We start from the raw sequence: 27723 nt of genomic DNA on the forward strand, positions 1-27723 counted from the left end.
CTTGTAATTTAAATGCTTGTTCTTGAACTGGTAGAGAGAATCTTGGTTTCAACTTGGCATTCCATTATGACTTATTTTTTTTAATAAATTAGCATAGAAATAGGTTTTATTTCCTCATTTCAATTCTGCAACTTTATGCTCTTATGATCTTAAAAAAACTTCGTTTTTACACATACGCAATTTAAATAATTTAAATTGCGTTCTACTTTATTGATTTTACCAAAGAGTGCTTAGTATTACAGATTTTAGCTTTTTTTTCATTAATAAAATAATGATAATAAGAATAAATACGTAATTAAACATTTAATAGTTAAATGTTATATGGATACAATAATTACACGTCGGTCTTTTTTCTTTATTTTTAAATTTCTTCTTCTGTTTGATTGTAGGATATAAACCTTAAAAAGTCTTGAAACCATCAACCAGAATAGGATTGATTTTGTTTTCTTTGATTTTATCCATGAAATTTTATACAAATATACATATATAACTATTATCTTAATATTTCTGTATTTATTACATTTTTAGCAAATTCGCAGTATAAATATTTTAAAGTTTTATTTTTTATTTTTTTTTTTACAACTGCAACACTGTCCGATGCAATGTGCGCTTAAAATTGTATGGGCTATGAAATGTACCTTTGTTTTTTAAATACAATGTTATATAAATTGTTAAACAATAAAAACATATACAGATGAAAAAAGGAGTATTTATTAAAGGTTTCATTCTATTGTTAATTCCTAAAAATAGCAATATAACTATTATTGTGTTTGTTCTTTATTTCAATCTCTACTTTTGATCCCTATTTCAAGCCAAAAATAAAAACATATTTAATAGTAGTTGAAAGAAATTAAATGAAATACAAGAAATAATAAATAATGAAAACTGAACTTCCTGTTAAAAATGTTAAAGCCAACATTGAAGAAGAAAGTAATAGAAATATTTTAATAAATAAACTGTTTAGTAATCAGGACGTACCTTATTTTAGTTTTTTGAAACAAAAACACGAACTAATGGTATTTTAATACACATAATTAGTTTTTACTCCTTGCTGTAAGCTTAAGCATAATATATTAAACAAATTGTGGAAAATAAATAAAGTTTCAGAAAATAAAAATTATGTAATATTAATTAATATAAATAAAACAGAGAACAAAAAATAAACGAAAAAGTTTTATAATTTTGGTTTAATTAATTTATTTTATTGAAATATTTACAAAAAAACAGTACACAGACAAATTTGTATGTTTTTTTTTAACTTAATTTACAGGTAGCAACAAAAAAAAAAAACAGAACTCATTTGAATATTATTTTTTTTAATTAAAACTTTGTTATCAACTTAATTTTACAAAATGACAATCTTCGTATTCTTTTAAATTTCTCTTTATATAAAATATTTTTCCGGAAAATTGGAAATATCTTACATTTAATTTGATTTTTAGCATAAAACTATATTTATGAATTGAACTTTACACGCATAGGGTTAATGTGGATTGCGGTGAACATAAAAAAGGAAGAAGTTTGTCAACTTCGGCAATGTTTGTTTTTCGGGCTTATGATGTAATTTTATAGGCATCTTTTGTGTTAAACTAATATGATTGATTTCAGTTTATCATTTCGAAGATATTTAATTTTTTTTGGCAGAATATTTGTTAAATACAATGTTTGACAGAATTGACTGATGGATGAAGATTAATTAATATTTTATCAAAATTGGTCCTTTTTGTAAGTTGTTGTATGTGCAGTATATTAACGTAGACTTTAAGTTTAACGCATGAATAATTTAAAATCAAATTAATACTGAATTTCTAATCGACAAACAATTGGAAGGTCACTGACCCCATTCGATCTCGAATACTGCCATTGTAGATAATGTTCTTAGCCCAAGCACGACATTCAATGCTAAGCAATTGATTCAATTTTATTGATTCGAATTGAACGGCAACAAGAGGGCTCAGATATCCTGGTTGATTGCGGAAAGGATAGTAATACGAGGCGAAGCCACGAGAGGGATAGTATTTAATTCCACCCATGTTCTCCTTATCGAGTGAATGCTGTCCCTCGCAGGATATCCAGATTTGCTCACGCTGAAAAAATTAAAGACAGAAATTAATTAATAAATTTATAAGATACATTTTAAAATATTTGCTACTTACTTCAGTCTCATTTAGGCCTTTAATATGTGCCACCAAATCAGCTGGCATATTTTCGGGTAGACTAGTTGGATCACTATAAAATTCTGGTGTCCAATCGAATATTTTATTTAGCTTCAAGAACACACATGGTCGACCCTTATTGTAGCCGTATTCTTTTTCAGGTGAGCATTCACCAAATGAATTTATATCAACAATGCAGACTTTGTTTGGGTCTTGAGTTTGTCCAAAATTGCAGACTTTTGTATTTTCTTGTCCAGTTTGATTGTAAGCTGTTATGAAAAATAATAAGAAGTCAATAGTTATGTATTTTAATTATTTTATTTTTATTTTTTAAACTGATTTCAATTGAATATTCCTTTAAGAAAATGGCCTTTGTTTTTTTAAATACATGTTTTTAAATTTGAACTTACGTTGTACAAACACATCTAATAAATCTTTCCAATATTTATATTCGCCAGGTTTTTTCGTATCGAATTGTATAACTGAACCACGTTCGGTTTCTTCACTCAATGGTCGAAAACCAAGTCCAGGATTTGTGCCAATCAATGATGAATCTAATTTCCATTTAGGCTCGTGATCATCAATCGTGGCAAAGAGTCCTTGAAGGCAAATTGCAAAGAGTCCAGCTAAGATGGCATAGAATATCATGTAGAATAATAAAAGCCGACCTGGAGGAAGAAAGAAATATATTAAAACAGGTACAAATTTACTTATCTTTTTTATGAATAATTTATATTTGTATTTTATTTAATTAACATAATGATAAAAATATCTTTTTAATAAGTTTCGTAAATAAGTAGTTATATTAACTTTTTGTCTTTAATGTTCGAAGTTATGCACACAAATCTTTATAGTTTATTTTAGATTTTAGCATGTGTCATTATCAAAAAGGTGTCAGACATTTATATTAGAATATCATTAGCATTTTATAGCCTGATACTGACGAGTGGATAAGGAAACTATTTTCCTATGCATCCGTTTCGTACCATAATATCATTTTTGAGAAATCCTTAATAATTAAAAAAAAATAACCTAGAGGACAGTTATAGCTTTTATTGGTTTTCATCATTGAAACCAATCATTGGAGTTTTTTGTTTGACATGTTTGTTGTACCTTTCATTAAAAATGTCTGTCATTAAACAAAATTATTAAAATCAAGCATTCAGAAGATTGTTATAGCTTTTATTGAAATCAATCCGGAAATCACACAAAGATTTTTTTTTGTTAAAATATATTTTTTATATTGCGGGCTGTTATTTGTCGGTGGATTTCAATCAGGAAAATTCCAATGATTGGTTTCAATGAACTTTTTTTTGAAATCGAATTCAAACTTGTGTTCAAAGTAAGCTAAAACCAACTTGTCAAAAAAACTCAAATAATTGGTTTCAATGATGAAAAATAATGATAGCAATATCTGGCCCATAAGAATATTGTATGGGTTGGAGTCGACATACTGTTTGGCTCATAAATATAAGTATTTAAAATACTGTATTAGGAAATTCTGCAGGACAAAATTATGGTTGGCCAACATTCAATATTGCAAAAATGTTGTAAATAGTATGAAAAAGAAAACCGTGATGGTAAGGCAGTACAAAATTCAGTGATACAGTATTATGGCATACAGTGTTTTTTTGTTCATACAGCATATTGGTATACAGTATTCTTAATGTACAGAGTTTTGAGATACATAATTCAACACATACAGAATTATGACTAAACAGTATCATAAAGTATTTTGATCATATACCATAGGATTCTGATACAGTATTTCGATTCGCTCCCATTTTTGGTTTCTATGATTTTTCTGCTACCAAAAATAACAAATAAAATAAAAGCACTTGATAGATTGCACAAAGCATATAGCAACCACAAATCAACCATCTTTGTCATACCGCATAATATTATATAGATTTTATATAAATGGTGGTTGAGGTGTTATAGAGAACGAAAAAAACCTACGTGATTTTTAATTATTAATAAAACTATACACTATACATACATACATATGTATTGTATATAGACATTTGATATACATTTGTGTTCATTTCAATATGTTATTCACCTGCCTTATTTGATGTATTGAATAGACGTATCATTATTTGGCTGACCAAATATAATTAAACGTTTTGTTTTTCTTTATTCTGACCTCATGACAACTATCATTCAGTCTTATATTATAGTTATTGTATTTTTGTACGTTGTTATAATCATAATGGATGGATTTTTAAAAATAATTATTATTAATTTCGAAGTAATTATTAAAAATTAAAAGCTTAAATTTATTTTAAGTTATGATAAGCTGTTACTAAGGCATTAAGTTTTTAATTTACTAAGATTGGTCACCCTAATATTTTAACTCATCTCGAAACTTATATCTTTCATTCAAGCAATAAAAAAGCAACTCAGCGATATTGTTTCTATAACGACTTTCTGTAACACGATCTTAAAACAATATTTCGTAAAGGCTTGGAAGAAAAAACAAAAAGAACTTCGAGTTAGTTATATCCGTTGTTGACTATTCGATTTAGTTAAGTAAACAAAGAATTAATAAAAGACTAAAATAAAATCCAGAAAATGAAGATTTAATTCACAAAGGTTCAATACAATAGTGCTTAAGGAAGCTGTAAGTATTTTTGAATAAAATACCCATTTAGAATTTCGATGGATAACAATAGAGCTTTCAATTTTAAGTAGTTTGTTAGGTGACACTACAGAAGTAGTCTTAAAGGCATTTTTAGTATGATTCAAATTTTTGTTGAACTCGAGCTGTAAAATAATGATTCTCAAATGTGTGCAGATTTTAAAATACTATTTCTCCGATTGAAAATACAAACTGAAGTATTTTTAAGGAGAAGGTATTTCTTTTAAAGGAATAACGAAGGAATTTTAAGTACTGGAAATACTTCTTTTACAGTCAATATTTTGGCTAAAAAAGCTTAACACTTTACAAGTGGTTTATTTATATTAAAATAAAGTTTTTTGAACGAAAAAAAAAAATATAATTATTGCTTACAAACAATATGAAATGCTACAAATAGCCGTTCGAGTTAGTGGAATATTGGCATTAATTAGTGTTCGAACTGCCGAAATTATAAATTATTGAAAATCATACTCTTAGCCTTCAATTTTTAGTGAAATCCTTAAAAAATGTGTTAAAAGATCAATTTTCTTAAAAACCTTTGGAATTGTATAATTTAAGTTCAAAGAGAAAAATGAAGTGGATAAAAGGTTTGAGTATCTTAGTGTGATATGGTTTAACCCCCACTATTGTATGTTTTTATGGACAAAATTATAATCCTAAAAAATTTTAAATAAAAAAATAAAGACTCTGTTTAAAAATAACATTTTAAAGAAAAAATTTCAATTAAAAAAACAAATCTTAACGCGAATGTATTTAAAACCGTAACTTTTAAGTTTGAGCTCAATCGACAGACAGACGGACGGAATCTTGTGAGCCACTTTTTTCGACTTTTCTACAATCGTAATATCATGTTTGATTAAAATCTCGAGTTCGTGTTCTTAAACAAACCACAGTTTTTACTTTTATACGTTTCAGAAACTTACTCTTACATTCAAAAAGTACTGTAAGTCTGAATTAAGTATTTCCAAATTCTAATCAATACCCGTGGCATGATGGTTAGTGCGTTCGACTGTCATGCCAGAGACTTTGGGTTCAATGTCTGCCTGTTCCTTCAAGAGTAGTTTTTGTCACGAAAAGTGATTTCTCAAATTAACTTTTCGAATTCAGCTTAAAACTGTGCGCCACCTAATTTATTTTAAATTCAGATCATATTGCTGTGAATGTGAACATAACTTTTTTCACAATATTTATGTTGTTAAGCTTAATTAAAAATAAAGGTTGTTATACAAAAAAATGATTTTTATATTTAAGATTTTTGCTACAAATTTAGCAATGTATACATTTTTTACAAACAGACTGTACTTCTGTCTAGCCGCCACAGTACTGTTTTGCCTGTATATTTTGTTTGTAAATAAATTATATAAAAATAATGACGCAAATCAATCTGTTCTCTTTTTACCCACCCAAAAAATAAGTAAAAAATAAATAATGACTAAAGGAAGAGTGAAAAGAAAAACATCAACAAAAATATAAAAAAGCTTTAAACTCGCCCACAAAAAATAAAACAAATTACATTAAAGATCTAAAAATAATTACAATACAAACAAACCAAATTTTAAATAGTTTTTGTTTGTGTGGTTTACTTTTTTGAATATAAAAAAATATTCTTGTTTTTTTTTGCTTAATGAACAATGGTTTTCCATATTTAAAAGTAATTTATGTACATTCAAAATTAAAACTAAATAATGAAAATCCATCTTCGATTAAGTAAGCAATTTTGTATTTGTTAATTTTGCACTAGTTTTGTTGTTGTTGTTTTGTTTTTGGTTTTGATATTCACTCATAATAAATAATTTATAAAAAAAATTGAGTTGGGTGCGCTGCTCACACCGATTATGCACGCAGTGATAATGTTTATAGTAGAAATAATTAATAAAGAATAGAGAAGTGTGTTTAGAGTAAAATTTATATTATCTAATATGCGCAGATGCAAAAATTAAATAGAACGTCCATTGAACTGTGTGCAATATTGTGCTTGCTAATTTAAGACAGGTTGTATTGGTTTCGTACCATTAAAAAATATTGAAATTGAGTTACAACAAGTAATTTAAAGTAAATTTAAGTAAAGCTTTCCGAAAACTATGTTTAATTTGGTTTATTCATCAAACAAAATTACAATATTTACTTTAGTGATTACTTTTAACTTTTTCACCAGAAAAATTATTCAAAATTAACAATACATTTGATTTAAATAAATATCTGCATGTGTTTCTCTTAAACACCAATTTTGCAAATTTTGCAGGAACATTAATCCCAATTTGTGAACAACCACTATAGTCTGCTAATATGTCACGAATGAACATAACCCAACCACTGTGAACTTTCTAGAAATGTTAAGAGGCAAAATACCAAGTAATTTAAATCTCGTTTTATACGAAGGAAGATCTATGTCCCATTGAAGTCTTTTCACTACAACTGTCGTAAAGCGTTTTTGGAAATTTTCAATTTTAAATGAATGAAACAAATATGAAAGATTCCAGATTACAGTGCAGTATTTAAGGTTAGATGTTACAAACACTTTAAGGTGTGTCGATTGGGAAACTCTTTTGAGCTACGCATTATGAAACCTAACATTGAACTGCCTACAGCAACTATAAAATCTATATGCTGTACAAAGTAAAGTTTTTTTTCCAAAAATGACACCAAGATCTTTTTTAAAGCGTATAACGTATATGATTGATTTAATAGATAGAATTAATTGGACAACGGTTTATAGAGAACGTTAAGCTTTGGGATTTGGAAATGTTTAAATATTGACAGTTAGTTAAACACCAGTCTGATAAAAGATCAAGATCTTGTTGTGGATGCAAAAAATCATCTTCAGATTTTATACAACGAAATACTTATAGATCTTGTATCGTATATCAAGCACTTTGAATATAAACTTGTATGAGCAATACCGTTTATAAATTACTTAAAAAAAGGAAGAGGACCAATATGGCTTCCTTGCGTGACACCCAACGTGTACCAGTGCAAAAAGAATACCCCTTAAGTATGAAACTAGGAATTTTAAAAAGTTTGAGTGAAAACCTACTTTATTTACTTGAATTTCCTGAATTTGTAAGTAATTGTAATTGTTGAAAGTTTACAAGTATTTTGAAACTCGTCATTTGCAAAGGATCAATTAGAAACATATTTTAAAACAACAGTCAATTCATTCGCAAACACTCATAAAATATTTTGTGAAATTCTTAGGCAACGCTAACTCAATCTCAGAAGTTGAAAAACTTAAACTACCTAGTCTAATAATGACGTTTCACGCGATCTTAAGACATGTGAGATTTTGCTATTTGACAATATTGCTATTGATTTCATATTCTCAAATACTTTTTCATTATCGAAATTTATCATATTTTGAAATCTCAAATGGATCCATACAAAATTTTGCTAAATGTTCTCATTAATATGCGATGTTTTTAAGTTTTCTGTAACTTTCGTCCTTTTTCCTTTCAATATGTCCTTTCACATACGATATCCAACAAATTCTCACGATAAATTTATAAACCTGCGCATTTCTTTAAAGAAATGATACTGACAACAAAGAAACATACATTTTTTATGATCTAACTAAAGATAGATTATTCGCAAATAACATAAAAAAGAATAATGACATGTATAAGAATAGATATTTCTCTTTCTTTAAATTATGTGTTTTATTTCTGTTTTTAATCAATTAAAAATGTCCTTAGCGTCCGTGTCGTCATCGTCGCAGTCGCATGAATGATGGAAGTTTTGTTGATGATAATAAATTTAAGAAATGAAGAAGACGCGTATAAAAGGGTTTCCTTTTATAGTTGGTTTGATACAATAGCCTCTGTTGTATGACGACTCTAATACAATCCTAAAAGAGATTATGATGATACAAAAAGATGGGAACTACTTGTTCTACAAGAACTTATTAATAAGAAAGTTACGACAGACGAAAAAAAACCTAAGTCAAAGCGACTTCACACAAACACAGAAAAAAAGGGTTCAGATTGATTGTATATTATGTACATTGTACATAGATGAATACAAATACAACCAACAGATGGTCTTTGAATTACATTCTATATTTTTAATTATATTGTGTTTCACGTATAGAATCCATGTTTCCGGCGTTAAATAACAGAAGGGATGTTAATGCCTAAAGAAAGAGCTTTATAGTAAAAAGCAGGTAAATCCATGAAGATCTTTGTTCTCTTGTATGCTTTACATATCTATATTCAAATGTAAACTGGAAATTCAGGATTTGATTTTATGTAAGGGTTAGAATTTTAGAAGTTTGGATGATAATAAATTAGGATTTTTTGTTTCTGTCTTCCTGATTTTGTTTTTTGCAAACTATGAAAACAACTAACGCATAATAATTAAAATCAGGTCTGCTTCAAAGGCGCTGCTAGATTAATTAATAAGTTAATTTTTTGGTCCAAACTAAAATAAATATCGCCCTATTTGTAAGATAATTAAAATTTCAAAAGTTTTTGAAAAGTTCATTCATAAAAGATTAATTCCAATTCTTAAAAGCATAATTTTTCCATGCCATTTCTAATGATGTATTAAATGGACTTGATAAAGATTATCGATTTAAAGTTGTGTTTACGGAATTTTCTCGTGTGTCATGGTAATCATAATTTAATACTTATAAAGTTACAAAAATTAGGTTTCCACTCTAACTTTTAAAACTGTTCGTATTAATAACATTCTTTCTTAACCTATAACCGATAACTCGGGAGCGGCTCATGGAAGCCATCTCGGTTTTCTTTTTTCTTATCATTTATCAATTAAATATCCAACTTATATTTATATTTTTAAATTGCGGATGATTTTTAAGTCTTTCGTTGTATAAAAACCGAACAGGACTGCATTTTACTGTAATACCATCTTGGGAGAATTTCGAAATAATGTTTTATTAACTCCTTACACCTTAATATTGCAAAATTTCAAAGCTTAACTTTTTTTTTTAAATTGATAATTAAATAAAATGATAATTTATGGAATCTTGTCTTTTAACATTCGAAGAATGTTTTCTAGCGTTATGTTCATTTGTGAGGTATTGACCAATAATACTGATTGTTCGGATAGTTTTTTTCTGGCGAGATTTTTTTTAAGATTCCAAAACACAGAACAAATTATTGTATTTCAGTCTAAGTAGATTTTAATTTAAAAATACTAGTTTTTAAAGTAACCTTTATAATGTCAATAAATAATATTATGTAATTTTGTTTTTATTTAATATTATTGTCAAATAATAACATGTGTGATGATGAAATAAACCAAGCTAAACAAAAAAATTAAAACAGTGTGGTTCACTCAGGCGTATACGTAACTTTTTATTTTATTTAATTAAGAATACATTTTTTTATTGTTCATTTCACTTAAGCTTACATACATATGTATGTATGTAAATTTTCAGATTTAGGTTTCGAAATAGTCTAATTTTTAATTCTTCTTCAAAAAAGACAGAAATTCTTCGAAACGACATTGTACCTAGTAAAATAAAAAAATCTTTTGTTAAATTATACTTTCATTTGAAAAATTCGAATTAATGATTTAAATTTCTATATATTTTATAATATTCAGAAAAAAAGTTATAATTGACATTATATTTGTGATAGTCAAATTGACTATAACTTTTATTTTGGTCACTTACAATTCATTGTTAATATTGGGAAATTTTAAAATGATGCTTTAATAATTTCTTTCTTATTCTCGCTTTTCTTGTGTTTTTTAGAATGTTGTAAGCTTTGTCGGCCACAAGACTGTGTTTTTTTTTTAACTAAGAAAATTTTCTATTTGTTTGAGTAGATGCTCTATTTAGAAATGACATACAATTTTTGTAGGAAAATGACTATCAAACTTTTGTTGTGATAGTTTTTTAGGTATCAACTTGACTATCACCTTACATAGATCAAATTTGATTATTTTGACTGTCATAATTACCTTAGGCGATTCCACCCCTATATAATAATATATAATGTATTCAGAATTGGTTCGTCATGTGGAATTTGGAATGGATTTGCTTTCAATTAACATCTTAAAATCTTCATATTATGCTCTTAAGCTGGGTTACATTTAACAGATAGTTCTAAGATGTTCTAATGTTTAAAGTAAAAGTCAATAAGAAATTTCAAATGAATATTCATTTTTTCTACATCAATACTAAACATTCTTTTAAATCAAAGCAAAACTTAATTACAGTAGGAATTTATATTAAAATTTACGTCTTCATACATTATTCACCCTCAATAATAATTCAAATGCATCAAAAGACTTTTCATATCCACTGAGAAAGTATAAAAATAAAATAATATAAACAATTCATATGAAGTGTATGTACAATACATGTGTATAACAATAATTAAATTTGTGTAAATGTCATAACAAATCTATAAAGCTCCAGCTCTCAGTTCAGCTAGAGATCTGATAGATAAACCATCATCATCATAACCAGAGTGTGAAATATTATTTTATGATGGTGTGGAATTCGCATGTAATATGTATGACGTTATCTGACACTTTTGTGTTGATTACTTGTCAAACATTGACTTGTTGTTACCAAAAGAGTCAGAGATCTCGTAACAAGAAATAACATCACACATCACGACAAGCATACCGCACCGACGACACGGTACCCATAGCCATATTTTAATTAAACCAAATAATATTGCCAAGAAAATGGTGAAAACCGATCGCTTTGTCTGGTATCTAAGTGAAGAAGGTTTATAGCCTTGCTCTACCTAAAGGTAAGACAAATATTGAGATTGGAATTATTTTTAAGGTAGGGGATCGATTTTGATGAAATCATCCCCTACCAATAGAAAACAAAAAAAATTGTAAAAAAGCAAACCTCTCGATGTCGATATAGATATCCTATTACTATTATCTACGTATCTAAAGAGATAGATATTACACTCAGACGAGGTCTGCCTCCTCACAATTCACAACTCACAACCCACCGCAACCACCAACCCCCCACCCATCAAATTCAATGACCCCATATTGCGAATGACGAGAAAAAACAACACAAAATAAAAAATGTCCTGTATTGCGCCCCAGTGATGTCATGCACTAGATGACTCTATACCTAGAATCTATTCCATGCGGCTCTCAACTGACAGCCCTGGTATTTTTTGTGTGTGGTTTGGTTGGATGTGCTATGTAGATGGATTGCTTTAATATTATTTCCACCCTATTTGGTGGCTTATTCGACTCAAAGAGTCCTTGCTTTTATACCAACATGAGCGAGAATATTGAAAGTAGAATTTATATTTTTGTAACATGGTGGCACGCACAAAGTTGAACACAAAAAACATAAATACATTAAACCCAATAGAAAACTTTATTTATGCTATGTGCTATCATCTGAAGCCATCTTTTCTAAACCAACAGGGGTGTGAATGTGAATGTGAAGTTTCCGTGCAGTCAAACATACACATACCAAGTCATAAGTTTTCTGACATTGCACGAAGTTTGTGTGTATTTTAAGAGTCCGCCATAATGACATCTTTTCAACTGTTCGTCATACATTCTTACAAGTACAAGGATCATATTTTTGAGTCGCGCCGCTTATAAAATACACATCTTGGCGGATAACTGGGATGCACATTTGTACCATGAAGGATTATATCACTTCATGTCATTGTTTTGAAGATAAAGGGTGGGAGGTTCATTGAATCATTGACACCATTTTGAGATAAGTCTTGGCGCCCAATGATTTGCTATTGTGAAGGTATTCAGTACGTTAAACGTTAAAAAGTCTCCACAATAAGTTCAAAAGACTGATCGGATTCAATCAAATCTTCATCCGGTAACAGACAAGAGACGAGAAAAAAAAACTAATTTTTACCATACAAAGTTGTTGTTGATAATTGTTTTGAATAAATGAACACACTCTCTCATCTGACAGTTAATTTGTCGATTAAAGACTAAGTCTTAATTAAAATAGTTTAAATCAAGGTAATGGACTTGTATAATGTACATCAGTTAAAGCGGAACAAATAGACTTTTTGATAGTATGGTCCATGCATAATGTTTGTATTATTGTACTCATAGAAAGTAAAATGAATTAAAAGGGGAATTAACAAAATGTGATGTCCATGAGTACAGAGAATAAATTTATTCAGATTTGGATTTCGATTTGATTGAAAAGAGAAACAGAACTTTTGTCATTAGTTTTTAGATGTTTGTGATTTTTTGTTTGCTTAGTTAATTAGACTACAGATGAAGTACATTGGTTTTGGTACAGTTTTTGTATATAAGGCTGTAGGAAAATAAAAACATGGCCACCACAAGGTGAGGCAATAAATGTGGTTGAAACAAGATACACTCGTAATAGGTCATTGCGTGTCGATGTTTTTGTGTGCATGAGAGTGCGAATGTACGCGTTACCGTCGAGCGACGACGCCACGATTATGATGGTTCGTTCTTCTTACCATCAACCACATGCAGTGAACACGTGAACATATACATATATTGAAACCGGGGTGATTTTACCCTGTTTTGAAACAATCAAAAGGGTGAATTTAAGGTAGTTACATTGTATACATTGGGAAGGGCTCCAATTTGATTACTGAAATCAATCTTCTTAAAATATTTAAAAAATATTTATGTAACGTATATTGAAAAATGTATCCGGGTTTCCAAATGGCAACCTGTCCAATTTAGTAAGTTACTTTAAATATTTTTTGGCAAATTTTCAATGATGGTCATCTTAACATACTTTATCTTAATATTTCCTAAAATTTTACCATACTTGAATTAAAAAAGTGTCATATGAGTCCTCCCAGTTTAATTTGATAGGTTCTTATCTTAATTCATTAATTGTATTTTTTTTTTCAATGACACTGTTGTCAACGTTTTCCATAGATTTCTTAGTGACGTAAGGTAGCGCTACAGTCATGTTAGATATAGGGCCTCAACCAACAAACTGCTGCATCTAGCTGGGACCTCCTCTACCGGACTGTTGGCGTGGATTGGTTTCCATGCGCTCTTCGTGACCCAGCCATCTCAGTTCTTGGACTTTTATTCTTCTGGCTATGTCTACGTTGCTGACATCACGCTGAGTTCTTCCGGTTATGTCAATGTCAGCATATGACTGTAATTGGACAGACAGATAGTGTCTCTAGTGTTGACGTAGTACCTCTGTACTATTCTTTCAACGACTATGCTAAAAAATCGCACGACAACCCATCACCTTGTCTAAAGCCATTTTTGACATTGAAAGGTTCGGTTAAGTTGTTTCCAACTTTTATGAAGTAGCGTGAATTCTCCATGGCCATCCTGCACAAACAGACGAAAACCTATGAAAAGTTTGGCATATTATGCTACTCATGTACATTTCTGACATGCCTCAATGATTTAAATTTAACTAAAAACTAGATAAAATTATAACGAATTTTTTGGATAACATCATCTCAACCCATTAAAGAAGAAACCATTTTCAAAACTTTTTCTTGTATTCGAAGTATAATTAGTTAAGTCATAAGTTGTTATATAAATTTTCTTGTATCCTTTCGAAAGCTGTTGCTATCTTTATAAAAGATGCGTTAAATAAAAATTAAATCCAACAAAATGAAAACTGGAAGAAAAGATAAATCAGGGACAATTGAATTAGTGACGAGGCCAATTAATTGTTTACTCTTTTCATGCATTCACTTGTATGATTTCACATAAAATGTACTCGTTGATTTTGAATTTTGAAATGAAGTTCATGCGTGATAAAAGACGTCTAGACGTCTAATGTTAGAAAGTTGGTATAGTGAATAATTTTTAAAGGCCTAGGCCAATTTTTAATTGTGTATAAGTACTAAGAAAGTGATAATATTTGACCATTTCAATTAGTTAATTGGACACAATAAGAATCATTATTTATTAAGATTTTTGTAATAATAATTTAACCAATTAACAATTTGAATGTATGTACACTTTAGAGGAAGGAAGTCCTGAGGAAAAGCATAATGTCTCTATGCGGTCCTCAACATTCTTAAATTAAAAAAGTATGTAAGCTTCTACAGAACTAACTTTTTGTGCGTCATGAATAAATTCTTTGGGCATTACGATAGGAAACTAAACTGTGTGATCAAATTTTTGGAGAGTTTGTGGGATAATTTGAAAGAAAATTGAACTTTTTTTTGGATTCTTTAGAATAATTAAATTAAATTATGGAGGTTATAAGTTTGAATAGATTTTGTTGTTTATTTTTATGAAACAAAATTTAGTCTCTAAAGAGACGAAAAATGTCCGTCTTAAATATTTTCCGAAGTTGGTCTTCTTGTCTTTATATACAGATATACTTTGTTATATTTTTATAAAACGTATACATATACATATACATCATCATACTCTTAGAAGTTTTCTTTTATTTCAAAAAGAACAGTAGATCAATATTACAAAGTATATTTTGTTATCAATTCGATAAACCTTTCAAAATAATTTAGTGGTAAGCTAATTAGTTCTCAAAATAACCTAAAAAATAAAACTGTAACTTTAGGGGAAGTATGATGCTTCAATTTAACTCTTCAACAATAATGTATAATTCATCCAAATAATAAATTTCCAAATTATTAGTGTATTATACGATAGAGTAAATAGGAATTTACCAAATATATGTTTGATTACTTTAAGCATCAAATAAAGACCTGAACAGTGAACATGAAGAAGGTTAATTTGGTTTAATTTGTATTTTGTTAGTTTTTTTTTGCGAATAGATTAGTTTATTGTATTCTATGATGAATGCTTAATAGAAACATAAATCCGTATCATGTTGAGTTCAAGAAAATAGACATCAATAGAGTTAATTTGTTCAATTTATTTTCTTTTTTTATTATTAATCCTTGTTAGGCATTTAAATTAATCAAAAACTAAAAAGGGAACACGTGAGTGATTGAATCTTAAGGGTTTTATTGTTTGTTAAAAAATGTGGATGTAGTCAAATGATTAGTTTAGGACCAGAAATAATATTGTTTAAGGCCCAAGCATGGAGTTTTTAAGTTATCTCTGAAACGACCACAACTTCTTACACTCAAAAAAAAAATGTAATGAAAGCTACTACAGATGACAGTTTTAGAAAAATATAACTAACTTGCTCATACAAAAAAGCATAGGTATTTGAACACCCTTATTCAGAAAAACACATCATGATTTTGTTGTGCTCTAAGTCAATTACTTACTGCATCATTTGAGTTCTTGTAACATTGACATTTGAATAGACGGAGAAAAGTATCAATTTTGTGGTTCCACAGCGAAATCAAATGATTAAACGACTTAAAAATCTATCGTTCAGTAGTTTTATTTCCGAAAGGGAATTTGCCTTAAGTTCAGTAGATACTAATTTGTTTGAAGTTGTTTATAGAATTGCTCTTACAAGAAATCCAATTTTTCGACTTGTAGCCATGAAGGCATCATAATCAAAAACAACAATTTCGTATCTTTAACAACATCCTTTAGGAAGTAATTGGTTTGTCTAATTGAAAATTTTCAATTCAAATCAAAGAGTTTTAGAGAGATGTCCGTGAGTGAGTGTGTATTTACGTTCGGGTAGCTTTTTCGTCGTCTATATCTATAGAATTAGTAGTTAAATCGACTTATATTGTTGTTATACAGATAATAACATAAAATAACATAATAACCAAAAATAAAACTAGCTGTATATACATTATATAATGTGACGTAATACAAAACTAATATGATTTTAAAAAAATCCAATTGACGGTTTTATAACATAAATTAGTGTCTAAAACTCTAAACGAGTTAAAGGAAGGAAAAGCCTTTATTTATTTATCTTAAACTTAAAGCCCAAGATTTGCCTTTTTCCCTTTTTTATTTCATGGCTCAGATCGTACCTTGAGAACCACCGATATAAAGTTGTTTTTAGGTTCTCAGTCTCCGTTCCCATGTATGCTATCTCAGGTGTCGCTCAAGGGAGCCACCTTCGTCTTTTATTATTTGTCTTAACTATCATAGACGTTATTAATGTCATTGATAATTTAACTGTCCCTATTTACGTTGATGACATGAAATCAACAAAGGTTATTGCTACTCCATCTCATTCTGTCTTACTCGAATATTATCCCTACTAATTTTAGAAAAACATTTCTTGGAACTCAACTTGTGCAAATTTATAACATTTACCCGCAACCGGTCACCTGTCATTTCCTTCTGTCTGTTCTATTCACGACCAAGGAGTTATTATATTATTAACAATGCCAATTTTTTTTTTTTTTATCAAACGTATACAAAATTCTCGAACTTCTATGTCACTAAATCCCTATACACCACCTTTGTTAAACCTCTCCTCAAATATTCTAGTCAAATCTGGTCTCCCCATCAGAACTCTTACTCTCAAAAAATTGAATCTTCGATTTGCACTTCGCGACCTTCTTTGGGGTGATAATCTATTCTTACCACCTTATGAAGATTGCTTAAAACTTATTAATCTGCAAACTCTCCAAAAACGCCACGAAGTCGCTGATGTTCTATTCCTACAACAGCTTTTAGTAGGTGCCATAGACTCCCCGTTTCTTTAAAAAAGATTCCTATTTATGCTAATCCAAGGAACGTCAGACAGGCTCTTCTCTTTCGCCTTCCTCATCCCCATAGCTGCGCTTAGCTAATAACGTGTATACCACCTTTGACTTCCATAACAAGTTTTTTCTCTTTACGCAATAATCTCTACAACTAGATTAAAGTTTTTTGTTCATTAAAAACTAATATGTGGGCCTCCATGGCTCAGATATCTTTTCAAAAAAAAAAATATTCGTTTTAAACTGATTTCATATTGTTTATATACTAAAAAAATCCAACAGCGAGGTTTTTCACAAAAAATAAAGTCTACAAAAATTGGTTTTCGACTAAAAATTTTGGGAACAAAGAAATATTGAAATCAAACTTATTTTTTTATATGGAAAATGTTGTTGTAACATTAGGTATTTTTTTAGAAAAAATCAAGACACAACTTTACGTACGGATGCGAAGTTATCAGTGTGGGTCGCATCTCAGCTCTTTTTTATCAATTGTTGTTGATTTTAAAACTAATAGACTATACCTATTAGATCATAACTTTTCTCCTCTAGTTCAACCTGTTTATTTATTTTAAATTGCAGCCATTAAGAAAAAAAATGAAAGTTGAAGATTTTTTTATTTTCCAAAGAGTTTTCCAAATTCAAAAAAATATTTATATCAAATTAACTAAAAGGCTCCAAAACGAAAACGAGTTCTTTCACAATCTAATACCCAAACAAATTTCTTATACCGTATTTTGAAAGACCTGTTTGTTCTAACTAGGTTGAAAGTTAAGTAGTATTACTTAAACTTAAATACTTAGTTCTTTGATTATATGCAGCATTATATATATATATATATAATATGAATGTACATATGAATGTCTGATTAGAAAACGTTTACTAAGTTTAGTGAAAATTCAGTGTCAAGGAAGGACACGTAACAAGGGAATTCCTCGTTTACTCATTAAAATAAGGTCAAGTGAACATTAATGCGTGTATTTATGTTTTCTTTAAGAACTGAGTTGAAAACTTACTTAAACTTAAGAGACATGTTTAGTGTAGTACTGAAATATGCCAAATTAAGGGTTTGAGTTTATTTGTTGTGTGTGGAACTGTACAAAAAAGTGTCCTCTTTCACGAGAAAATAGAAAAATAATTATGTGCATAGAGTACGTTTCTTAATTGCTGAATAATTGGTCACTCATTCGACCCACCCTTGGCTGAGTAACATTATTTTTCCTTACCCATCGATATGTCATTAGCAGGAACCAACCACATAGCCATAGGAAAGAGGTTTGTCAATGTTGTCACATTAATGGGCTTCACACTTACTTTGTACCCCGGATAGATATACTTTTAATACATTTTATATCTTTCTGTTTGGCCACATATCTATCAAAGAAGATAAATATTATAACGCGATGAGTGGTTTTTTTTGTGTTTTGTTTTATTTTAATTTTATATCGATGATAAAGATAATTATATGAAGAAGTCATCCTTCTTATGGTAAATTTAGACATTTATGTATAGCAGAAGAAAATTGTCGGTTTGTATATTACGTCACATTTGCGTTTGGGCAAAATAATAATGTTTTTACTGCCACCAATACAGTAAACATACCTACCTAAAATAAAATCTCATTTCGATTACCTTGAAAAGCTTTTCTTCGTTCGTTCGTCTTTTTCTCAAGGCGATACAAAAGATATACAAATACATACATACGTTCACCTATATTATGTATGTTTTTGTGTATATAGACACATTTGTAATTTTATAAAGGCTATAAATACCTAAAGTAAGTTTATTTTGTTATTGTTGTTTTTGTTCGTTTTGGCTTAATCGTAGACATTATCGACAAAGGAAAAACAATTATATTATTATTATCTACCTATGGGTCTTCATTCTTCTTGGGACATAATTCTTAAGATATAATAAACTTTACTTTTCTATAGGTAGTCTGTGGAAAAATTTATCTCGGTCTTGAAAAATAAAAATTAAAATCACTTTCATATCACATTCTATAAAGATTTGCTTTGAAAAAAAAAACTCCTAATCACGTCATTGTTTTAATAGAATTGCACTTATTTAGTTGTTAATATATTTTTAGTTTTATTTTGCCATATCTATAAAAGTAATAATAAAACTTGTGTTGTGTGCAAACACGTGGCTCTTATCAGAGGGAAGATGATTCGGTTGTATAAATTTGTAAGCAAATAATAAACGGGAACGACTATCTGGCCAAGTAGGTAATATATAGGTAGTACGTATTAATATATTGCATTCTTATTACAACTTTTGTTTTGCGGTGTTTCAGACTCGTTTTGTATTCAACAGTTTGTTGTAGGTACGAGTATATCTCGCTTTAGTACACTCTCAACTCATAAAAATGTAATTATTATTCAGTCATAAAATTGAAATATAATAATCCTCACGTAAACAGCGTTGTTATTCTCATAACGTCTTATTAGTAAGAAATTCTAATAATTAAATTAAAATAAAATCAAGAATTTGTGTTGTGGAGTATTTTAAAGCAATATTTGTAGGACTAGGAAGTTACTTAAGTTCCTGGTTTGTATGTTCTTATAATCGTATTCTCAATTGACTTTTGCAGAAGGTGTGTGGATGAGAGGAAGAGAAGAAAACAGTCCTTCACCTGCTTTGCACATGTCCTGCTCTTCTATACCGATCTAAATCATATTAAAAAATCAGTCTTTCACACTTCGTATAAAGGACTCAAACTGGTTTTGTTGAGCTCAGACAAAAGCGCTGAGATTTATGTGATATCAATAAACATGTGAGCCAATAAAAAGGCCTAAGTGTGTTCTGCTCCATCCCAGACAGCCACCTTAGAATAACCCAAACATACCCCAACAACTTTTTTTAATTTCAAATAAAAGTTTGAATGTGGAAGTCTCAAACCATAACTATTTTAGTATGCGTAGTTTGGTTAAAGCATACGCATCCCATACTCATCACACTTAAGTATCAAATGCTCCTCTAGATTCAAAAAATAGTAAGAAAATAAATAAGAACTATAATAAATATAATACATATATAATAAAGCATTGGACTCTGATAACAATAGAGGATTGTATTGTTCGTTTACAATTGGAATTTTCCAAAAATAAATAGTCTATCAGGTGTAATCAAGGGCGGATCCAGACTTTTAGCAAGGAGGGGTCACACACTCACTAACTATTATGTAACACTTTGCGAAAGCAGTAAAAGAAAATAATTGAACTCAGCTATTTTAGAATAAGTTTAGGTTTTGGACAAGTAGTTTAGGTGTCTAAGTTAAAGAGTCTTAAAAAAATCAATAACAATGCTGGGGAACTATCTAAAAATAACAAAAACAAACACTGAAATGAATTAAGGAAATGACGAATGAAAAACAGCATCTGTCCAGCCTGCCCCTAAAAAAGAAAAATCTTCCTCGCTCTCTATCTATAGTCCAATACACACACGTCCCTTCTTTCAAAGGGTATGTAAAAGCTAATTCTTCTTCTTAATGACAGGCAATATGGCTTTCGTAAGAATAGATCCAACGGTGATTAAATAGTTTATGTAACCAAACAGTTGAATAAATCTTTACATCTTTCCGGTGAAAGTAAGATTATTGCATTTAATATTTCAAAAGCATTTGATACAGTTTGGTAAGCTTTTTTATCGAAAAGACAAGGTTTTAGTAATGATTAATCTCTTATTCATTGTTTTATAAACTGATTTTCTAACCATTAAAAAGAAATTGTTTTAAGTCTGAAATTCATGAAATTAATGCAGTTGCTGCACAGGGGTCTTTTGTCTGTTTCTTCTAACCCACATAACTGTTTTGCTGAAGATAATACCCTCAACTATTCATATTCGTTTTTAGTTTCACATCCTTGTCCTTCGGGTATAGAACTTCAACGTCAGCGTATGTTAAGCTCATTAAATCTGATCTCGATAGCATTGTTGGGGAATTATTAATCGTAGAGAATTTAATGTTTCAAAAACTTAATGCTGTCTCCTGCCGTTAAAGCGTAACCAATACCTGAGCTGCACTTAGATCCACAAAGCTTATCAAATTTCTGTATTAATCATAGATCACCTCTTGTGGAATGATCACATATTCGATGTTGCCAAAAATTTAGCTTGGTGCTAAGATTTCTCCGATTCTATAAGAAATTTGTTACCCCTTCTCATCTGGCTGTAATTTACAAAAGCCTTCTATTCTCCAATGCTTGAATATAACTCGGAGATTCATTTTTTAACCGCACATTGAGAATGTAGAATGCTTTGACCAACTTTGTACACCAGTATCTCCTCTTGAATCATTTCCTATTTTCCTTACGCTCGCGTTGATAAGTTTCAGAAATTGCAATGGTGTACAAACTTATTTCAAAGGCTACTAGAGTTCGAATAAGCAAATCCGAAATATAAGCTTTTGTTATTTTTTCAGGATCTTGAACCAACATGTAGAAAACAAAAAATTTATATTCAATCACATTGATGATTTATTATTCTATTTTATTATTTTCTTATAAACCTTAGAACTTAGGAATATTATACCCAACAGTTTCTAATTTCGTTATAATGTTGCAAGAGGGCTTTTCTAAAAGCACAAAGTTATTATATTCACTAAAATGTTTGTTTCTGCAGTGTAATTCTTTAAAATGAAAATCCTAATACCTCAAACCTTTTTAGAATTATTTTATTCCAGGTTCTCTTGATTTTAAATTAAATAATTCTATTTGTATGTCTTTAAGTATTTTATTTTATAACAACCCTGATTGAATAATATTTAATTTTATTTGTGTGAACAATTTTTATAGATTTATCTTATTTTTATGTAACACACAGGTTTTTTGCTTGCAATACTTTTTTCTCAACAAACGACAACACGGCAAGCAATAAAAAAACACAACACTTAGAACCAATTAGCTCGTCTGATTTTCTAACCAGGTAGATAGATATATGTATGTACCTACTCGTTGAAATATAATTTAATTAAATTAATTAACATGACGATGAGTGAAGTTATTTATCTTGCTTCAGCAAACTATTAAGCTAATAGTAATTAGTAATTTTAAGCTTTTTTACAATCGCCAATTTAAACAGATTAAAGAATATTACCATGTGATATAGTGAAACAAGGCAGTCAAAATATTTTAGAATTAATTTAAATACCTTCATTAATAAAGGTACAAAATAAATCTGAAATTAAGGATCAGAGAAGGTGGTTAGAGGAGATCATCTTTAACCTAATGCCGTCAGATGTTGTCATGTGTTCTTACTTTTCTTTGTTCTTCCATCTCTGTCTCTTTGCCTCGGATTAATACCTTTAGCTGTTGTCAAGTAAGTGCAGCGTCTCTACTTCGAACGTTAATGTAATTTAAAATCTCTGTGATTTTCGATAATAGTAAAAATATAAATTAAATTGGAAAAAAAGTGTATAATGATGTGTAAAGTGTTTGGTGTTGACATTACTGTAAATAAAGTTCTATAATGTAAACATTATGATAATAAGTGATGTATGACGTCTGAACGATCAATACTAACCGACTAAGCAACAACGACGTGGTGTTATCTGGAATTTGTAAGTAAAAACCAGGGTCAAATTCTGACTCAATTTGATATTGTTTCTGACTAAGAGTTTTGTATGGTGGTTGTAATTTCTAGATCATTTTTTAATCAGTTTTTACTTTTTTCTAATCTTAATTTATTTCTATTTTGATTGTGTCGCTTTTTGCTTTTGTTTTGTGCTAGTAAAATTATCAACTTGACATATCCCTACTAGGTTACATAATTCAATATTCAATTTGACTTATTTTTGTAATAAGTCAAATTGATTACCGATTTACAACATTACTTGAAAATACGAGTAGTTTGCTTCATGTTTAAGCAGTAAAAATAAAACAACAAATATAATGAGCATTGTTTAAAAATCAGAAACTTGTTTTAAGAGCTTTAAGTTTTTTTACTGCAATTAAAAAACCCCCCAGCTAGAGGTAGAAAACTCAGATTTCTTCCGGGAACTTAGGAATAATTAATAATCTTTCTACTTAAATGAACAGATGCTTAAGCCCAAACCACAGACTACACCTACAACCAATTTATTCATCAATAAAGTTGATAGTTTAAAATACAAAAAAAAATTAATAAAATATTTACCATCGACACAAAATGTAACCCTTGTAAAATGATAAAATTTAAAAAAACAATTTTTATGGATTTTAGTTGTAAGTTTAGTTTAAAAAGAAATTAAACGTATATAATTTATTATTATGGCGAAGAATTTAACTATATTATAAAGATAAGACGAGACTCAAAGTTTTTCGCCACTTCTTACAGCAAACTCGTCAATAATTATATTTCAAGGCCACAATCTTTTCGAGCTAATCTGCGTAGACAAGCGTCTTCACATAACCCACAAAAAGTAGTCCAGCGGGAGTAAATCGCTCATTTCTTATTTTCGGTTGAACTGGACGTGGACACTGTTCTATCTATTTATATACATAAATTATTATAATGTAGCAAAAAATGATTGACACACAAATTTCACCTGCATACACCATAAGAAAATAACGGTACATATACATATGTATGTATGTATGTATGTTTCTATGTCTAGATAAATGGTAATAAGTACAAGAATATAACAAATTTATTTGTATGGAAGGACGATGGTTCATTAAAATAATATGGAAATATACAATTATATTATGTGTTTTGTTTGCTAAATAAAATATAGATAATAGGATAGAATATTATAATTCATTCCTTTTTAAGACACATATGTTAAGTCTTTTATTTCCTCATTAACCAAGGGTATTTCGACGAATAAAACAGATGTGGCAAAATAAATAACGATTCCAGTTTTGTAAGACTTTGGGATGTACGTAATGTACAATGTTCATACGTTAAAATATAAGAAAAAAACATTTATTTTATTTGAGATACCTTGAAAGCACTTATTTATTTATTAATTTCAACTTTTTATTATTTGATCTTAGTTGGAAACTTAACGGGAGTCTACTTTTCATAACTGATTGAAAAAGTTCAAAAATATGATTACTAAAATCCGAAAGCATGCAAAAAACTGATTGGAATAGGTATATTCTCAATATCATTATTAAGAATATGTATGTACATACATATACATATGTATATATGTATGCAAAAACATAAATTTACTACAACCTTTTTTCGTTGTTTAATTTAAGATTCAAATTTCTTCAATGAAATCAAAGGTTTTTGTCTTCTAAAATGTAATTGCCGAAATCTAAAAGCTTTAAAATTGCTTTTAAAATTCTTCTTCTCACAAACCAGACTTTCAATATAGAAATATGTGTCTGAAAATTTTAAAACATCGCCTGTTTCATAATTGATATTAAAATATAGCATAAAGTTTTTATTTTGAAGAATTTGTTTAATTATTTCCAATGCAATATTTTTTTTTAAATATGTGTTTTCTGTTTTATTTGAAGATTAAGATGAAGATAGTTTTTAATTTTTTTTTTGAAAGTCTTAATTAATGATAACTTCCCATTGGTAGCAGCTAAAAATTATCAAATGGTACTTTTTGAAACAAGTTAATTTTATTTTGATAGAAAGATTTAGATAGATATGCATTTCAAAACTTAAATTTAAGCTGTTCAAAACTTAAATTTAAGCTGTATTCGAGGAGTTAAATCAATATATTATATTAGGAAAACACTGTCATTAAATATTAAAAAATTTGTATTAACAAAAATATTCCTATCACATGAAACAACTTGAAATGGAAGTCAGTATTTTCTTTTATTTTCAAGATATTTAATTCAAAATATAATGTTCAGTGCTTTTCAATGTGTTTTTGTTTCAGATTTTCATTTTTCACTCAATTGGTAATATATTTTTTTAAATAATAATAACGATTTTTTTTCAAGTTAAGTTAAATTGTTGATAATAAATTCAAATGAAGCTAGAAGTCCTGGTACCTATTAGCTTTTAAGTATTGTTTTGTACATTTATGTATTGTTCAATAAATAATAATAATGATATTCAAATTATATTATGACAATAATTCAAATACCATACCATATTATGAGGATTTTAACAATGTTTGCGATTTTTGGTTCATTTTTGTTTTATAATTATTTTTTATTTAATTTATTTGTTTTGAAATTATTTTTGTTAGAGGGTATGGGATTTCATTTTCATTGCCACTGTTGTTCGAAAAGTTCAGAATTGATCATGATTTTTTTTAGATTACATTTAAAACAAAAATCAAAACAGAAGAAGGTCGTATCTCTTAATTTCCTATTAAAAAATCCTAAGAATTTTAAAAATCAAGTAAATAATACCATCTGTCTCAAAACAACACATTACACATTTATTTTTTTTCTATTATCTATTTCTCGTTTGATCTAAATACATTAGGTATTCAGTTAATTTTTATTTTTGATATACCTACCTACGAAATATCAGAGTCAAGAAATAAATATGGTCACCCCATAATGTGGCAATATTAAACAATTGAAAAACACTTTTCGTTTATAAGAAAAAAATATAAACAAAGAATTTGATTTACTTCCTAAAAGTAGGTACATGTATATAGGTATATTTATTTATACTACACACATTTAATTTACATAAAATTAATTTCACTCAAAATAGGTATACAATATATTTGTGTTGATTTTGCAATTTAATTTCTTGACAAATTATTGTAGGTAAACGTTAAGAGTAAACAAAATAAGCGACGCTCATATCTATTCTTTTTTTTTTAACAATAATATTAATTCAAAAATAAAGAATATCAACATTCTATCTCTTCAAAATATGAATGTTTCCTAGTAGAGGTATCTGTTTTTATTTGAATTATTATTATTATATTGTTTATTAGCATTGACAATATTTTCCGTTCTTCGAAATAAAATATAAGACTCAAAATAAAGAAAGATATCGAAATGAAACGGGAATTTTGTAGGAAAATTTTCAATGTTCACGTTTCTCTGCATATACAATACACATATTATGTAGATATGTACATACTGTATTTTTGTAATATTAAGTTATCGTAAATAAGGCATACACTGTCTAAGTAGACTTTATCAAAATGTGTAAAATAGATGTGTCGTCGTTTTTATCAAACAGAAATATTATGGCCTTGGCTTATCACTGAAAGATTATAGCCAAAAATAAGTGTAATACTTAATGCATTTGTTTAATTAATTTATTGAGAGAGAATTGTTTAGACATTCCGAACTTAAGCTTAAATCAAGACTTTAAAGGAGTTCAAACTTACCCCAACTACTAATAGTGCGTCCGAAGTAGGTGCCATTCTTTTTGTTATAACAAAATTCCAGAAAGGTTTCCTTTTCTTTGGGCTGCGGGTAATGAAAGTCGTAGGTAGTGGTTGAAGCCACTCCATTCTTCATCTCGGGCTTTGACATGATGATGGTTGTTGATTACAATTTGTTTCTTAAAAGGCAACAAGCACTTCACTCTTCTCGTAAACTCGGTAAATGATGTATACCTATATGTAAGTAGTTTACTTGTTTCGTATCCTTTTTTATTTTTATTTTGAAAAAAGAAAAATTTAAATCCCGCGAGTGGATAATTATATGCTTATTGTGTTTGATGTGACGCGGAGTGCAAATAAAGGGCGGTGTTTGATGATGGTGCGTGCTATTAAACACTTGTTCTAGCCATTGGGTTTCAAATGCAATTATTTAAGAAAAATTGTTAAAATTTATACAAATCGGAAGAAGAAAATTTAATTTTTCTATACCTATTTTTTTTAAATAAAAAATAAGACTGTCAAAATTGTGTCTATGTTTCGGTCGGGAGAGTGTTTAGGATTCACTTCTTGATTTGACACTATTTCGGATAAGGCTGAGCGACAGAATCACATTCACAGCCAAAGCACAGAAATATAATATGACGAAAATAAGAAGTGTAGGAGTCCCCACAAAATGAACGCGTCCTATACCCACGAACTAAGAACACTGACTAAACTGGTGTTACTGAGTGGCAGAGAATTTTGTGATTTTCTGTTTCTGGCTATAATAGCTGGACTGACTCGACCGTCGACTGTCTCGACTCGACTTGACTTTGACTCTACTCGAATTCGATGCGAATGCGATGAAAATCCAGATACTCAACTTTAAGGCACCAGCAGGCTTCAGCAGCAAGCAGCAGCAGCGACATAGAAGCATAGAGTAGACGTAGAGGAGCTCTAAAAAGATATTCAAAAGCTTTTTATTTATGTTGGTTGTGTTTTGTTGCTTCAAGTGTACATTTTGATTACTTGTACTGTACGGTACGACTTACGTACTGTTTATACTTTTGTGTTGTTGTTGTTGCTTTGCTTGTTGGGAAGCTGTTGCTTTTGAGTGTTGGTGTGCGATGGTCTTCATATTCTTGGCTCTAGGGTAGGTTTGGTTCTTCTTGGGTTGTTTTGTTCTTGTTTGTGATCAAG

At 29.0% G+C, this 27723-nt stretch overlaps 2 protein-coding genes and 1 long non-coding RNA gene across 5 annotated transcripts in view; 1 reads left to right on the top strand and 2 right to left on the bottom strand.

The window, feature by feature from the left end:
* Positions 1-1296: 1296 nt before the first annotated feature.
* LOC129943385 (sodium/potassium-transporting ATPase subunit beta-1) lies at positions 1297-27380 on the bottom strand. Of its 3 annotated transcripts, none has more exons than XM_056052793.1 (5): positions 27034-27380; positions 26548-26778; positions 2567-2824; positions 2157-2425; positions 1297-2087 (listed from the first exon to the last, which is right to left on the bottom strand). In XM_056052793.1, the coding sequence occupies exons 2-5, from the start codon at positions 26693-26695 to the stop codon at positions 1809-1811; spliced, it is 954 nt and encodes a 317-aa protein (XP_055908768.1). In that variant the 5' UTR covers positions 26696-26778; positions 27034-27380; the 3' UTR covers positions 1297-1808. The 3 variants fall into 3 exon arrangements, with proteins under 3 accessions (XP_055908768.1, XP_055908767.1, XP_055908766.1); XM_056052792.1 differs by having other exon boundaries at positions 26548-26946; positions 27034-27379; XM_056052791.1 differs by having other exon boundaries at positions 26548-27379.
* Positions 10085-10938, bottom strand: LOC129943386 (uncharacterized). The gene is made up of 2 exons (XR_008781230.1): positions 10720-10938; positions 10085-10266 (listed from the first exon to the last, which is right to left on the bottom strand). It is a non-coding gene; the product is annotated as an uncharacterized LOC129943386 (long non-coding RNA).
* The window catches only part of LOC129948110 (uncharacterized), a 42362-nt gene continuing 36588 nt past the window's right edge, over positions 21950-27723 (top strand). The window contains exon 1 of the mRNA XM_056058953.1: positions 21950-22854. The gene's annotated coding sequence lies outside the window, so the exon portion shown is untranslated. The remainder of the gene's footprint in view (positions 22855-27723) is intronic.

The sequence above is a fragment of the Eupeodes corollae genome, chromosome 1 (genome assembly GCF_945859685.1).
Source record: "Eupeodes corollae chromosome 1, idEupCoro1.1, whole genome shotgun sequence".
NCBI classification, from domain to species: domain Eukaryota; kingdom Metazoa; phylum Arthropoda; class Insecta; order Diptera; family Syrphidae; genus Eupeodes; species Eupeodes corollae.

Coding starts and splice junctions, on each gene's coding strand:
- LOC129943385 (XM_056052793.1), bottom strand. CDS start 26,695: ATGTCAAAGCCCGAGATGAAGAATGGAGTGGCTTCAACCACTACCTAC. Junction 2,825..26,547: donor ACGCACTATTAGTAGTTGGG/GTAAGTTTGAAC, acceptor TTCTTCCTCCAG/GTCGGCTTTTATTATTCTAC. Junction 2,088..2,156: donor AAGGCCTAAATGAGACTGAA/GTAAGTAGCAAA, acceptor TAATTTTTTCAG/CGTGAGCAAATCTGGATATC.